Source organism: Pteropus medius, unplaced genomic scaffold (assembly GCF_902729225.1).
Source record: "Pteropus medius unplaced genomic scaffold, Ma_sr-lr_union100, whole genome shotgun sequence".
NCBI classification, from domain to species: domain Eukaryota; kingdom Metazoa; phylum Chordata; class Mammalia; order Chiroptera; family Pteropodidae; genus Pteropus; species Pteropus medius.
The window spans coordinates 10609938-10623703 of NW_024342471.1; the positions used below are offsets into that span (position 1 = coordinate 10609938).

The 13766-nt window shown below is 51.6% G+C and overlaps 1 protein-coding gene across 1 annotated transcript in view; it reads left to right on the forward strand.

The window, feature by feature from the left end:
• Positions 1-7305: 7305 nt before the first annotated feature.
• VSTM2L (V-set and transmembrane domain containing 2 like) overlaps positions 7306-13766 on the forward strand; it is a 32420-nt gene continuing 25959 nt past the window's right edge. The window contains exon 1 of the mRNA XM_039864309.1: positions 7306-7665. Within this exon, the coding sequence (XP_039720243.1) occupies positions 7545-7665 (121 nt within the window). The 5' untranslated portion in view covers positions 7306-7544. The remainder of the gene's footprint in view (positions 7666-13766) is intronic.

Below are 13766 nucleotides of genomic sequence, written 5' to 3' on the forward strand. Positions count from 1 at the left end.
AGCTTCCACCTGAGGGCTCCAACGGCAGAGGCCAGGGGCAGCAGACCTTGGTCCCAACCACTGTGTGACTTTAGTTCAGTCACTTTGCCTCTCTGAACCTCAGTTATCTCAGCTGTGAGATGGAGTGAACACCTGCTACCTCCCAGGCTTGTGGGAATTTAATGAGATAAATCCCAACACATGTCACATAGTAAGTGACACACAGATGCCCATTTTCTCCACCTGTGTGGAATCTATGGAGATCTGCCCCAGGCCTCCCCTTGGAAGGGTCTAGTTTTGCACTGTCCACTAGGGTATCATGAACCACAAATGGCTATTGAGCACTGGAAATGTGGCCAGTTCAAATTGAGATGTGCCATCAATGTGAAATGAACATCAGATTCTGACGAACTGGTACATAAAAGGTATGTAAACTACCTCATGGATAATGTTTTATGTGGGTTACATGTTGAAATGACAATATTTTTGGTACATTGGGTTACATGAAATATATTATTAAATTAATTTCACTAGTTTCTTTTTCTTTTTTTAAAAACAAAACTTTACAATTACACATGTGGCTTGCATTTAATTTCTACTGGATAGCGTTGGTATAGCTAATTACTCACAGCCATGCAATATTTAGACTCGCATTAACCATGCCATTAAAGTCATTTCAGGATTTAAAAAATACTCCCACAAGCAGAGCCTTGAAATTGGCAGAGACCCTGCTGTCCCGTTGTGTTTAATAAGCACCCAGTTTGCAGGGTGAAGGGCCCTAGGAACCCCGTCTCTCTGATGCAATTAATTGCTTTTGATGAGAATTATCATTTGGCTCCTTGCTGGGACAACACAGACACACGCCATGTGTACATCTCACCAGGCTTGCTAGAGCACAATTTATGAGCTTAGGTTCCAATTTGAGGGCCAAGGCCTAGAGGGGTTTTTTGAACCTCAGAGAGATGTCCCCTTTGGAAGGCCACAGATTTGGGGCATCTCTGAAAGAGCCACTTGACTGCAGAGGTGACAACAGATCCTGTCTGCCTTTCTCAGGCAGTAGCAAGTGGAGGAAAGATCTTGCCTGGAGTCAGGAGACCTGGTCCTCGGCCTGGCTCTGTCATTTCCTCCCTGTGAGATCCTAGGCTTGTCATCACCCTTCTCTGAGCCTCAGCTTCTCCATCAGTAGTGGTTGATCTTTGTTAAAAACAAGATAGTTTAAATGCTAGATTTTAGATGACATCTTCACTCTAAATGATCCACCCAGGCTGCAATCCAGAAGAAAAACCTCAGAGTTGTCCCATGGATCTTCATATGGCAATTCAGCCTGGTGGGGATTGGGTTCAGGTTGGATGACTGCCCCTGCCCTTGGCCTCTGGCCCAGGCAAGGCCCTCAGCCTGGATAAGGGCTTCCTATGAGTTCCGAGGGAGGCAGAGTGCAGTTGAAGGCTCAAAATCCACGTGGACAAGAGGACCTGGGTCTGTGCCAAGGGTGGGCAACGTGGACACAAGGGCCAGAATCTGGAGGCTCATATGATAGGGACGTGGCCCCTCATGGCTCCTGCCCAGCTTATGGGAGTGTGGATAAAGAAATCAGTTATCAAAGGAGAGGAGCGTCCCAGACCTGGGTGGGAGGTCACGGCTCAGTCCTCCATGCTGCCCTCCAAATGAGAGTGGGGGCAGGTATCTTTTCATCCCAAGAGGCTGGCTGAGCCCAATTCAGGGAACAGAAGAGAAGGAGCCCCAGTTCTCCTCTTCTGGAGTCCTCACTGTGGCCCAGTGGATCCCTGCATGAGATGCACTCGGGTGTTGGTGAGTGAGCAGATTCCTGGATAGCTCCCCCAGACCAGCTGAACGAGAAACCTCAAGGCTGAGGCCTGGGCCTCTGCAGGCATAACCAGCCTCCACAGAGCTACTAAAGTCCACTTACATCTTATAACTCTGTGTCTAGGCCAGTGGTGCTCAATTCAGCTGTGCATTGGGATCACCTGGGGAATTTTGTGAAAGCCTGATACCTAAGCCTCACTTGAGATCGATTACGTCAGAATCTCTGGGGTGTGGCCTTAGCATTAATATTCTTTTAAAGCCCTCAAGTCATCCCAGTGTGCATTCAAGGGCTGCCCCAACCCCAAATCGATTCTAACAATCTCAAGATGGATACTTGGGGGAAAGGGAAACTTGTGAGGCTCAGAGAAGGGAAGTAACTTGCCCAAGGTCACACAATGAGGTGATGGCAAAGCCAGTTGTGGAACCCAGGCTTCTTTCCTGAGCCTGAGCCAATTTCTCTCCTGAGGCTGCATCTCCTTTTATAAACCAGAGCCCAGGCAGGCAATGCCCACAGTATTTCACTTTAATAATATTGGGACCTGGTATAGTCAGGGCCACTACAATGACAGGGCAGGAGCCGCGATGGCGATTAGCGGAGCCGTTAGTCTTTCACTTTATCCAAATTGTGGGCAGTAATTTAGGAAATTTAATTAAAGGGAGAAAAATGCGGACACCTCAAGTTCCTTGCTTCCTGTTATAATGAGTGAAATACACTGGGCTGTAAAAGGAAATGCTGTCTGAGACACAGCTCCAATGTTTTATTGCCAAGTTTTATTCACTGATGTAAACGTAATCACTAGAAACCGAAGCTCTATTAACACACATATTTTTACACATCCGGGGCCTTGCCTACTACCCACCTCCTTGGGATTGTTCGCCCATCTCCCAGGGTCAGCCCTGGTGCTTTCTGGGCATGTCTATGCCAAGTCTGGCTTTCTTTGCCGGTTTCATGCCCTCCTACGGCAGATAAGAGTTTAATAGGATTCCATTGCTCCTCAGAGCTCAGTAATGCATTCTGGAAATTAGGCGGCTACATACTGAAGCCATTGTTCCCCCTTATAAATGGGCTCCTTCGAAGCCAGTGACCAAGGGGTCTCTGATAAGCTTCTATGAAGCTGTGTTCCCCATGTTATTGGTGTGTTAAAAGGTGCAACTCTGGGCTCACATTGCTCATTGTTAGGGGCTGATACATTTAAGTAGTTTCTTCATGAATCAGGCAGCTTAGGTATTTCTCTCCTCTTGGCATTGATAGATGAGCAAAAGGAAGCCATTTAGACGGCGCTATATAGGGCCCTGGCCCACACGGTGAATGATTTCCAATGCCTGGTTTAATTTATTTTTAAATGAAATTTGTTATTGATTCTGGATTAAAAGGACAAATCTTATGGCTGTTACCACTGACAGAGCCATGGTGCTCAAGTGACACTTTTCGAAAAGGGGAGGGAGGGTGGCCTCCCTGAGTCAAGGGGAGGAGGGGTAGAGACTCTCCAGGGAGTTTGAGTCTGAGGTAGAGGACAGCACAAGATTCCCTGTGTGGTGTGTGGGGGGAACTTTAAAAAAATCATCTTTCCTGACTGAAATACTTGACACGATGTTTACCTTCTGAGTCATGTAGTGGAAATAGCAGTGATATTTGCCTCCTGACATCCATGTGACCACTAGATGCTTGTTTAATTGCCTCCAGGGATGGGAAGCTTACTATCTCCTGGAGCATTTCCCAAGTGAAATGAGTGACAAGAGTTACCGACTCTGGTGAATTCCAAAAGACTGTTTCCTGGGATAGTCTTTGTTTACCTCCTGCCTCCACTAGGTTCCCAGCTTCCACAATGCCAGCACTTGGCACTTGGATCAGTGAAGCAGAAAAGAGACAGAACTACACGGGGGAGGAATATGGGCTGAGGCTTCATCCTTTCACATCCAGCCTCTGCCTCGCCTAATTGTGCAACCTGCGTTGGATCGTGGATGTGAATGTGGTTTACAAATTATAAAGTGTAATTTAGGTGCTATAGGAAATATAAGTGGGACAATATGTATAGTGGGAGAGCCCTGAGCTGGGACGCAGAGGACCTGGATCTAGTTCTGTCATGGTTGGCTATGTAACTCTGAGAAATTTACTCATCCTCTCTGGATCTTAATTTTCTAAGCTGCAGAGAGGGTAGGTTTAACTAGATGTGCTTAGGTATTATGCTTAAGAACATGGGCTCTGTAATCAAACATATCACAGCTCTACAACTGTCTTGCTGTGTGATATCGGGCAAGATACTTAACTTCTCCGACATCTGTTTCTTTATCTATAAATAATAATAAGACTGATAATAATAATAGCCACCATGTATCATATATTTACTATGGGCTAGGTACTTTCCATGTAACGAGTCATTTCATCCTCACAATAATCTTGTGACGGAGGTATTATTATCTCTATTTTACAGATGAGAAAAATTCAGACACAGAAAAGCTAAGTAACTTGTCTAAGGTCACACAGCTAGCAAGTGGCAGGATTCAAAACTAGAGTCCACACTTATAACTACACTATTCTACTTGATATAGCCTAGTTGTTCTGAGGTTTAAGTGGGATAATTAAAGTTCTTAGCACAGTGCTGGGTAGACAGTGATGGGCCAACAGAGGCTCAGGGACTGGGAGAAGGCAGCAGGCATTTCTTTCTGTGAAGGACTCAGGTTGGACCATAGCCAATGGGGACTCAGCTAGATAGAGGGGGAAGGCGTGCATGCAAGCAGAGGGGAAGTGCTGGGAGAGATAAGGACATATTGAAGTGAGGGCATGTTCAGAGAGAGAACATGAAGGGAGTTGTGCCTGGAGCGGAAAGTATGTTCAGGAGGTGAGGCTGGGACCTTGACTGCAAACTAGAGAAGTCAGAATTTCTCTAATAAACAAGGCCATTGGAAGGTTTTGAGCAGAGCCATTATAGCATGAGCCTTTTTAAAGTCATAAAATCCCTGGAGGTCTGTCCTTGAAGGAACCTTAGAGGTTACTGGGTTTAATGCTGTCCCAGACTCTGAAGAGAAAGGACTCCTGAAGGTCAGCCAGTGGGTTAGTGGCAGAGCAGCAATGTGCTGCTGTCCTACACTGACCTCCTTCTTCTGCAGCCCCCAAGCAGAGTCTCTTGTTTTCTCTTCTCTCTTCTAATCTCTTCTCTCTCCCTGTCCTCTTGCCCCTCCCTCCAACATGTGGTTTAAGAGGAGAAAGCCCAGTTCTGACATTACATTCTCCTGGAGAGTCTGCAGACTGGGAATGAAGGAGTCCTGGGTTTCAATCTTGAAGGTTCTGTTTCTTCTTCTTTATAATGGAGGAAACGGAGCCCATTTCATTGGGAGCAAGGCTCAAGTGAATTAATGAATGAGAAAACGCTTTTGTAGAGTTCAAGACTCCTGGCCATCCTCAGATAGCCTAAATACAACCTCTGTGAGAGAAGAAAATGAGAAGTGAGTTAATAAGGCAAAACAAACGAACAAACAAGCAAATAAACAAACAAACAAAACCTGCTCCTTTCTCCCGTGAATGTAGGCTTAAGGTGCTGGGAGGACGGCGGGGGTCTGTCCGTGGTGCTGAAGCAGCGCGGCGCCGCCGGTCCTGCGGGGTCTGTCAGTTGTGTTGAAACACAGTAGTTGCAAATGCGCGATACTTCAGAGGCTGACCAGGTTTGAATGAACTGGATTGTTGCTGGTGTCTACAGGCCCCATCTGGTGTGCTGCTTGCCATAATATTGGAAAGGGGAGTGCGAGGATAGAGTAACAACAGAGGGGCGAGGGCTGTCCCTCGGACTCTAACTCCATTCTCAAAATCGAGGTGCTGTCCACAATGCTGTTCATAGGATCTACGTGTGATCCGGAGTGAGGAGCGGGCCATCTGCAGTGCTGACAGCCATCCAGAGTGAGGAAATCGGAAGCTCCGTCCACGGTGCTGGATCCTCGCATCTAATAGTCAGCCGAGGCTCCCTCAATGTGCCGCAAGGCTGGTTGTCAGGGCTGACGCTGTCCTCCTCCGTGATGCTGAAACCGCCGCGGACAGGGCCGTGTCAGAAACGAGGCCTGGAAAATGGCAAGAGTTGAGAAGGAAAGTCCTTGCCCAGGAGTCAGGGACCTCGTCCCAGATTCACTCTGGGACTTCAGAGAAGCTACTTCTCTAATTTAATGTGCTTCCTCGTCTTTTAAATGGGGCCACAGTCATTCACAGCCACGGGCACACGCAGCGCCACACTCATTGCTTTCTCACACTCATACTCCTACCCTCACACATCTCCAGACACCCTCTCAGATCCCCCTCCTCATAAGCACTCACATTTATGTCCACTATGCACACATATCAGACACTACGCTGGTGGGCTCACACCCTGCCAGCTGGCATCCAGGCTCAAACACTCTGCACAACTCTTGCCTGCCTGCCCGCCTGCAGACATACTGGCAAATACACACATGCGCGCGCGTGCACATTCACACTGGGAACACGCTTTGCTTGCCCACTTCTCCCTGCCCATCTGCCTTTCTCCTTTATGAGTTTAACCCAACAACTACCTGTGTCCCCTCCCTCTTCGCACCTGCCCTTATGCCGCTCTTGTGTCTGTACTGGCGGTCTGTCCCAACAGCCCCAGTAAAACGGTCAGGGAAGGAATCGGAGAATCTAGTTGGATTCCTGCTCTTGGGAAACGAAAGTGGCTTTGTTACCTGCCTGCTCACTCCCGCCCCTCCCCAACATTCTATTTAGGCCCATTGGTCCGAGGAAGGGAGCCCTACAGTCCAGAAGGGGGCGATCCAATCCACTGTGCTGGGGCCGGCATCTCTAAATTAGAAGGAGCCCCAGAAACTGGCCTGCCTCGCTCCCACTACGCAGATACAAAAACTGAGTCCCAAAGAGGGAAACGACAGTAATAACTATCGAGTTCCTGCCACGAGGGCGGCATTGTGCTAAGGACTTCACACACCAGATTTCATAAATCCCCACCACGACCCCTGGAGGTAGCTATGATTCCCATTTCCCAGATGAAGACCATGACGGTCAGACAAGAGTAGAGAAACCCGGACACGATCACATAGAAAGCCAAAGGCTGCGGCAGGGCTAAAACCAGGTCTCCTGCGCCCTAGCCCTGGTTCCTACCATACCTCGCCGTCACCTCCACCCTCATCTGCCCCCTGACCCAGGCACCGCCCTGCTAGCAAAGTTGAGGAGTCCCTCTCAGCGCGCCGGGTCTTGAGGCAGGTGGATTAGTTTTCTTTCTTATCCCGCTGGATAGTATTTGTTTCCGAAGCCAGTTGCGTTATGCTTTGCCGGAACCGGGTCCCTGGGGTGGCGTCTTCCACCCCATCCCGCCCCCTACCTGCGCTCCCGGGAGGGGGAAGTCGCGGGTACCGCTTTAAAAATCCCAGCCTGAGCAAAACTTTGATGATAAATCAAGCGGCAGATCCTTCCGCCACCGCCTCCTCCGGGCGGGCGGGAGGGAGCGGGAGGGAGGGGTGCGGCGGCCGCGCGAGCGGAGTGGCCTTCCGCGGAAGGGAAGAGTCCCGCAGTCGGAGGCGGCCGGCTGGGCGTGCGCTCGCTACCCGCAGCCAGGGCTGGGCCGGAGCCAGGCGAAGGCTGGGGCCGGGTCGGGCAGGGTACAGCGGGCGAGGGGCAGCGGTCGCAGCTGGGCAGCCAGGCCGCACCGGGCAGGGGACGGCGGGCGCGGGGTCTGCGGTCTCCTGAGCCCCGATGTGAGGCGGCGGCGCCCCCGGCCCGAGCGCGCACTATGGGGGCTCCGCTCGCGGTGGCGCTGGGCGCCCTCCACTACCTGGCACTTTTCCTGCAACTCGGCGGCGCCACGAGGCCCGCCGGCCACGCGCCTTGGGACAACCACGTCTCCGGCCATGGTGAGTTCGGTCACCGCCCCCGCGGACTTCCCCATCAAACCCCACCCGGGGCTGCACCGCTCCAACTTGGCAGTCCCCGGGCTCGAACCCGCGGTGGTCGGGACGGGAGTCCCTGGGCGCCCCCTGCCGGGTCCACGGATCCGCCCTGGCAACCTGACTACCCCTGCGGAGGAGGGGGCACCCCTGATCTGGCTATCGCGGAAAGCCCACTCCCTCCCCCCACACCCACTCTTACAGATACACACACCTCTACAACCACCACACAGACATTCACAGCCACGGGCACACTCAGAGTCACACTCACTGCTTTCTCACACTCAACTCCTACCCTCACCATCTCCAGCACCTTCCCAGATCCCTCTCCTCACCCCTAAGCACTCACACTTATGCTCACTGCACACACATATCAGACGCTACGGCTGGTAGGCTCACACCCTGCCAGCTGGCATCCAGGCTCAAACACTCTGCACAACTCTTGCCTGCCTGCCCGCCTGCAGACATACTGGCAAGTACACACACGCGCGTGCGTACACACACACACACACGCACACTTGTGAACACACTTTGTTCACCCACCTCTCCCCGCCCATCTGCCTTTCTCCTTTATGGATTTAAGTCCACAACTACTCCTCCTCTCCCTCTCCACACCTGCCCCTTATGCCGCTGGGGAACCTGGGGGACAGAAGACCCTGTATCTTGAGAACCGGTAGCTGAGGCTGCAGCCGCCCGGTGAGGTGGGTGTATCTCAGAATAGGAGGCTTGGCGGGAGCCTCTTGCAGACAGTGGAATAGTTGGGCTGGCTGCTTCCCGCCAGAGGCATGGGAAGGGGAGAAGGATACCAGACGCTTTTGTCTGCCTCTGGGGTAGGCAGGAAGCCCCTGCCATCCCTCTATAGGGAAGCAGCACTTATCCTCACCCTTAGCCTCAGAGGACTGAAATGTGAGAAATCTCAACTCCAACCACCATGGGAACCGGGGAGCAAGCATTCCCAGTACTGGTTGCCTAAGTGTCAGAGCTCCTTCTAGCCCCAGAGGAGTCTAAGTTGGCAGCAGAGTTGGATCTGAGGCTGGCAGCTGTGGGGGCTCCCCTGTCCCCTGTGAGCCAGGCTCCTGTGTGGGGACCAGGGCATAGATGAAAACGAAGACCCTTCCTCTATCCGTCTCTTCCCTGCAGGGGCTCCCAATCTGGTGGGGGAAGCTGCAGCACCAGAGCTGGGTACCGTATGCCCAGGGCTGGGGGGAGGTTTGCACAAAGAACAGAGAACTGGGTGATTTATTCTCGTGGGAAAGAGTAAGCGCTGGGGCCGAGTCAGGGGTGAGGGGATAGATAATCAGAGAAAGCTTTGCTGGGGTGTGACACATGAGTGGGATTGCTCCAGGGGTAGGGGGTTTCCGAAGCTCTTCTCAGGGGTGTCTGCTTTTTGAGAACCATGATTCCCTGCACCCTTCTGCTTTACCACGTTTGATAGTAACTACTCTGTGTATCATTTGTGCACCCTTCATATCCCCCATCTAATGTCTACTGCCCCGGTTGGAGCGGTGGTAAATAGAAGAAGGGCTATTCTGATCCTCGATTTACAGATGGAGAAATCAAGGCTCAGAGAAGAAAAGGGACTTGCCCAAGGTCACACAGTGAGTGAGTGGCTGAGCCGCGACTGGCCTCAGGGTCTGCGGGAAAAGACAGCGCTTATTCCAGGACATCCATCTCCCTGTCAGATTCTCTCCGATTCGGGGGAAACTGGGAATTCCTCCTTTCGCTTCCCTCCTTGCTCCGCTCAGTTCCTTGGCATGGTTGAAACTTGCTCTGGGAGAATTTTCCAAAAAAGGGCTTTCCCGAGTTTGCAGTCCCGAGAGATACAAGGACTGGGGCTCGGAATAGTTTACAATCATCTATCCCTGGAGCACCAGACCCCAAGGATTTGGGTGCCACCCTCATTCTTGAGTCCCCGAGGTAGTCTTTTATAGGGGAGCAGGGTTTGCCCTTTGTGTGGCAGTCTCCACCTGCCCTCTGCTGCCAGGTGTGCTTAGGGGCACAGCTCTGTCCCACCAACTATAATGTCCCCTCTGAACCCTGGAGAGGTCCAGCTACTGGGCCCAGAGGAGGGGCTAGATGGAAAGGACACAGCACTGGCTGCTGGGGAACCTGGCTTCTCACCAACCGCCTGTGTGGCTCTGGGCAAGTGGGTCATGCCTCTGGGGTTCCTTTTGTCCCTTAGGAAATGAGGAGGCTGGGCTACTCTGCAGGGGTCAGACTGTCTTCTCCCAACATCGTAAGGTTCAAAGTAGTGGCTGCCTAGGAGCCCCCATGGATGCCGCTCTGCCAGGCCAAGCGCCCGCCACCACAGGAAGGGTTTGGAGCCACTCACTTAATCACAAAAAGAAACTGTTATTAATGATAGTGAGACGCGGCGAATAAGTGGGTCATGTCTAATAAGCCATTTGTGTTCAGGAGGAGAATACCAATTTGATAAAAGCTGTGTGTGCTGAAAAAGCCCAGAAATTGCTGTTTAGCAGATTGGAGCCTGATCGTTTCATTATTCCTAGGCTCTGTGTGTCCTCAGCTGATTCAGGAAATGTGGCTGGGTTAGGAAGGTGTCTCCATGTCTTGGGTGAGGGGGCGGGCTGGAAGCACGGGATCCCGGAGAGAGCCCCACTGACTCCAACCGCTTGCTGACTGCTCACCTCTCCAGCTTCATCAGAGCCAAGCCCAGCCGCCAGGCTAATGCTTTCCGCCTGCCTGCCCCAGGGCTTGTCACAGGGAGAGCCTGGTCAGATGGGTCTGCAAGGACATCTGTCTTGCTTCCCATCTCCTTGCTACCTCTCCTCAGCCCACTTCGAAGAGGGATTTTTAAAGGCACGAGGAAGGAATGGGGAATGAATGGTGCATGCCTCTTAGGGAGGCATCAGGAATTAGGAGACTGGGGTAGTGACAGTCAGTGTCTGCTCCTGATAGGTATTCAATAAATAGCAGCTATTTTGATTTTTCCTTATCAGAAAGGGTTAACTCATTGCCATGAGCACAGTAGGGGTAGGAGGAAAGGGAACTGACATTTGTGAAATGCCTGCTGTGTGGTAGGTGCTGCCAAGCTCTGCCGGTGTTAACTCACTAAAGCTGACATTATTCATGTAAGGCCGATGCTGGACAAAAGTTCAGAGAGGGCCAATGACTTGCCCAAGGTCACTGAGTCTGTCCCGAGAGCTGGAAAGCTGCGCCTAGAATGAAGTTGTGTCTGGCAGTTCTGGGCCTGCTTCCTCCAGGACTGCCTTGAGGCAGGCTTGGCAGGTCACGTGAGGAGACATCTTCCCTGCAGAGCTCCATCCAAGCGCACTCCCTGCCAGTTCCCCAAAGAACGGTAAAGCAATGGGTTCCACCAAGAAGAACCAGCTGCTCAGAAAGGTGACAGGATCTTGCCAAGGCCATGTACAAGCTAGAAAAAGTCAGCTGGGCTGGACTTCTTGTCCAGTACTCTTTCCAGATCTTGTCTCAGGTAGTGGCCCAGAAGGCAGGATCTTTGCAAGGACCTTTGCAGATTCCCTGCTTTGGAATCACCCAGAGAGTTTATTAAATGCAGATCCCAGGGTCTCCCCAGACCCATTGGCCAAAATGATTGTTGATGGAACGCTGGAATCTGCATTTTAATAAACTTCCCAGATGATTCTCCCGCAGCCCGGAGTTTGGAAGCTACTGCCTTAAGTATTCACCCATACCTGATGAGACATACAGGGATGGGAAAGTGTCTGGTGCCGGGGCCTGCTGGTTTGGTCTGGTTTTGCAAGAGAGGGATAGAGGTCCACGCTGGAGCAGGTATGCAGACTCTGAGAGGAGCCCCAGGAAGCCTTACACTGCAACAAACATCCATCCTCCCACCCTGCCCTGCCACACACACACACACACACACACACACACTCTCAGGCCAGTACCTTCAATTATTAATACACCCAGTGCAGACAAAGATCCTGGCGGCCCGGTGCTTTGTCCATTGAGTGAATCAGTGTCTTGAGGTTCTTTCTGTTGCCAGGAGGGAGCAGTGGGGTGCTGGGGAGGTGAGGGGTGGGGGACTGCTGTGCTGGGCCATTTGACAAACAGCCTGTGCACTGAAAAATGACTCTGGCTTTCTTGTGTTCCTTACCGAACTGTTGGTATTTTACCATCAATAAGCTGGCTAGTTTGGTGGCTGGAAGATGGAGCGAATTGAGTGCTGTCTTCCAAAGGTTATGATGTTAAAAATGTGTCCACCGTTGTCTCGGGTGTTGGCGATTATTTTATCAATTACACCCGTAAACACTCAGCTTTGGGCTGAGGGTTTACAGGCCTCCTGTGGGGAATTGGCCCTCACAAACGGTTTTCTGCAAGTCCTTCATGCCAGTGGGTTTTGACACCTTGCCTATCAGTGGCTCCTTCAGCCTTTCCCAAAGCAAGGGGAGCTGCGAACCGCCAGCAGGATGGGGAATGTGGCTCATCCCCATGGCGACAGCAGGGGTGTTGAGGGAAATCTCCTAGTGACAAACAAGTGGGCAAGGTCAGGGTTGCCAGAGAGAGTGGTCCCTTCCAACCTACCAGCCGCTGAGGCAGGCGGTGGAGCACTTGGAATCAGTCACCAAGGCTCAGGCCCAGCCAGCAAGGCCTCCCGAACCACCTTCCTCAACCTCTTTCACAGAGAGGGAGACGAAGGCCGTGGGCAAGGGAGCATTTGCCCCAAACTGTCTAGGAGGTATTTGGATTTTGGAATTAAGTCTTATCCATAAACAGGGAGAGAAATATATGGAAGGAAATGTTTATTGAGTGTCTTGCCAGGGCCTTAAATGGCATCATCTCATTTGATCCCCAGAAGAACCCTAAGAGGAATGGACTTTCTCTGGCAGGGAGGTTAAAAGGTTTGCCCAAGGTCACACACCTAGCATGTGTAGGAGTCATGATTCGAACCCAAGAATGTGGCTCCAAGGCCCATGCTCACCGTGCTGTTGAGACCCAGAGAAGAGGAGGAGAGGTGGAAGGAGTATGGTGACCTCCACATTCCACACTGGGGGCATTTGGGGGGCAGCGGAAGTGGCAAACCCAGACCAGAACACTGTCTCAGTGACGTTCTGACTGCCCTTGGAGGTTGAGAAAATCAAATGGGTAGGAAGATGGGGTACGTGGTGTGAACAGTGGTGTAAGTGCCCCCATGAGGGGTATGTGTCAGAAAGAAGGGAAAAGTGATGGCATGAAGCAAGCCCACCTCCTGGTGCTTGGCCATGACCTTGGACTTAGGGACAGAACCAGCTGTTGATGGCGTTATGGGAAGAGTCAGCCTCAAAGAGAGTCTGGGGTGAGCTGGGCACACAGAGGCGGCATCTGGGCACTCTCACCTCTCCACCCCTCTTTGTAATGACTTGGGGCTCCAAGGCAGAGGTGAGTGAGAGTCCCTTGTGTCCTAGCACCCACTACAATACCCAGCACAGGGAGGTGGCAGAGAATGAACAAATGGATGGCAAGGAGAACAAGGCAGGGGTCTGAGGTTCAAATTTCTAAACTTGTGCTCATTCTAAGTTAATGTAATTTTAAACATCCACATAATTTTAATTTCATAAGGGATCCATGTTTTTAGTAGAAAAATCACAAAATTAGAGCCCCTCCTCATCCCTACTGTCCATGGCAAGGACATCCTGGGGTGGGGAGGTTGGTTTCACCTTGCCGCAGGCTGACCCAGGCCTGGCCCCCCGGGGTGCTATGAGGTGCCGCAGCCCTGAAAGTAATGAGATTTCAGGTTGCGACGTCCTCTGCCAGACCCTGATGCGACTCCTCCATCAGAAAAAGAGGTGGTGGTCTCACTGGGAGAAGAAATCTACCCCTTTACCAGCTGGTCCCCTCCAGTACCTACTGCTGTGGAGGAGCAGGGTACGGTGGGGCTGCTGCTCTTCCAGGTCCTCTGCCCAATGCTGTGTCCCCTTCCCTTTCTCGAAGCCAACAGAGAATTCTCTGGGACTCCGCTCCACGATCCCCAGTTGAAACCTCCTTCAAGACTCCCCAGGGCCCTCAGCAAGTTTGGGCAGATGATTTTAGGCAAAATCCAGACAAACTTCTTACACTTTAATAGTTATGCGTTTATTTTTATGTGGATT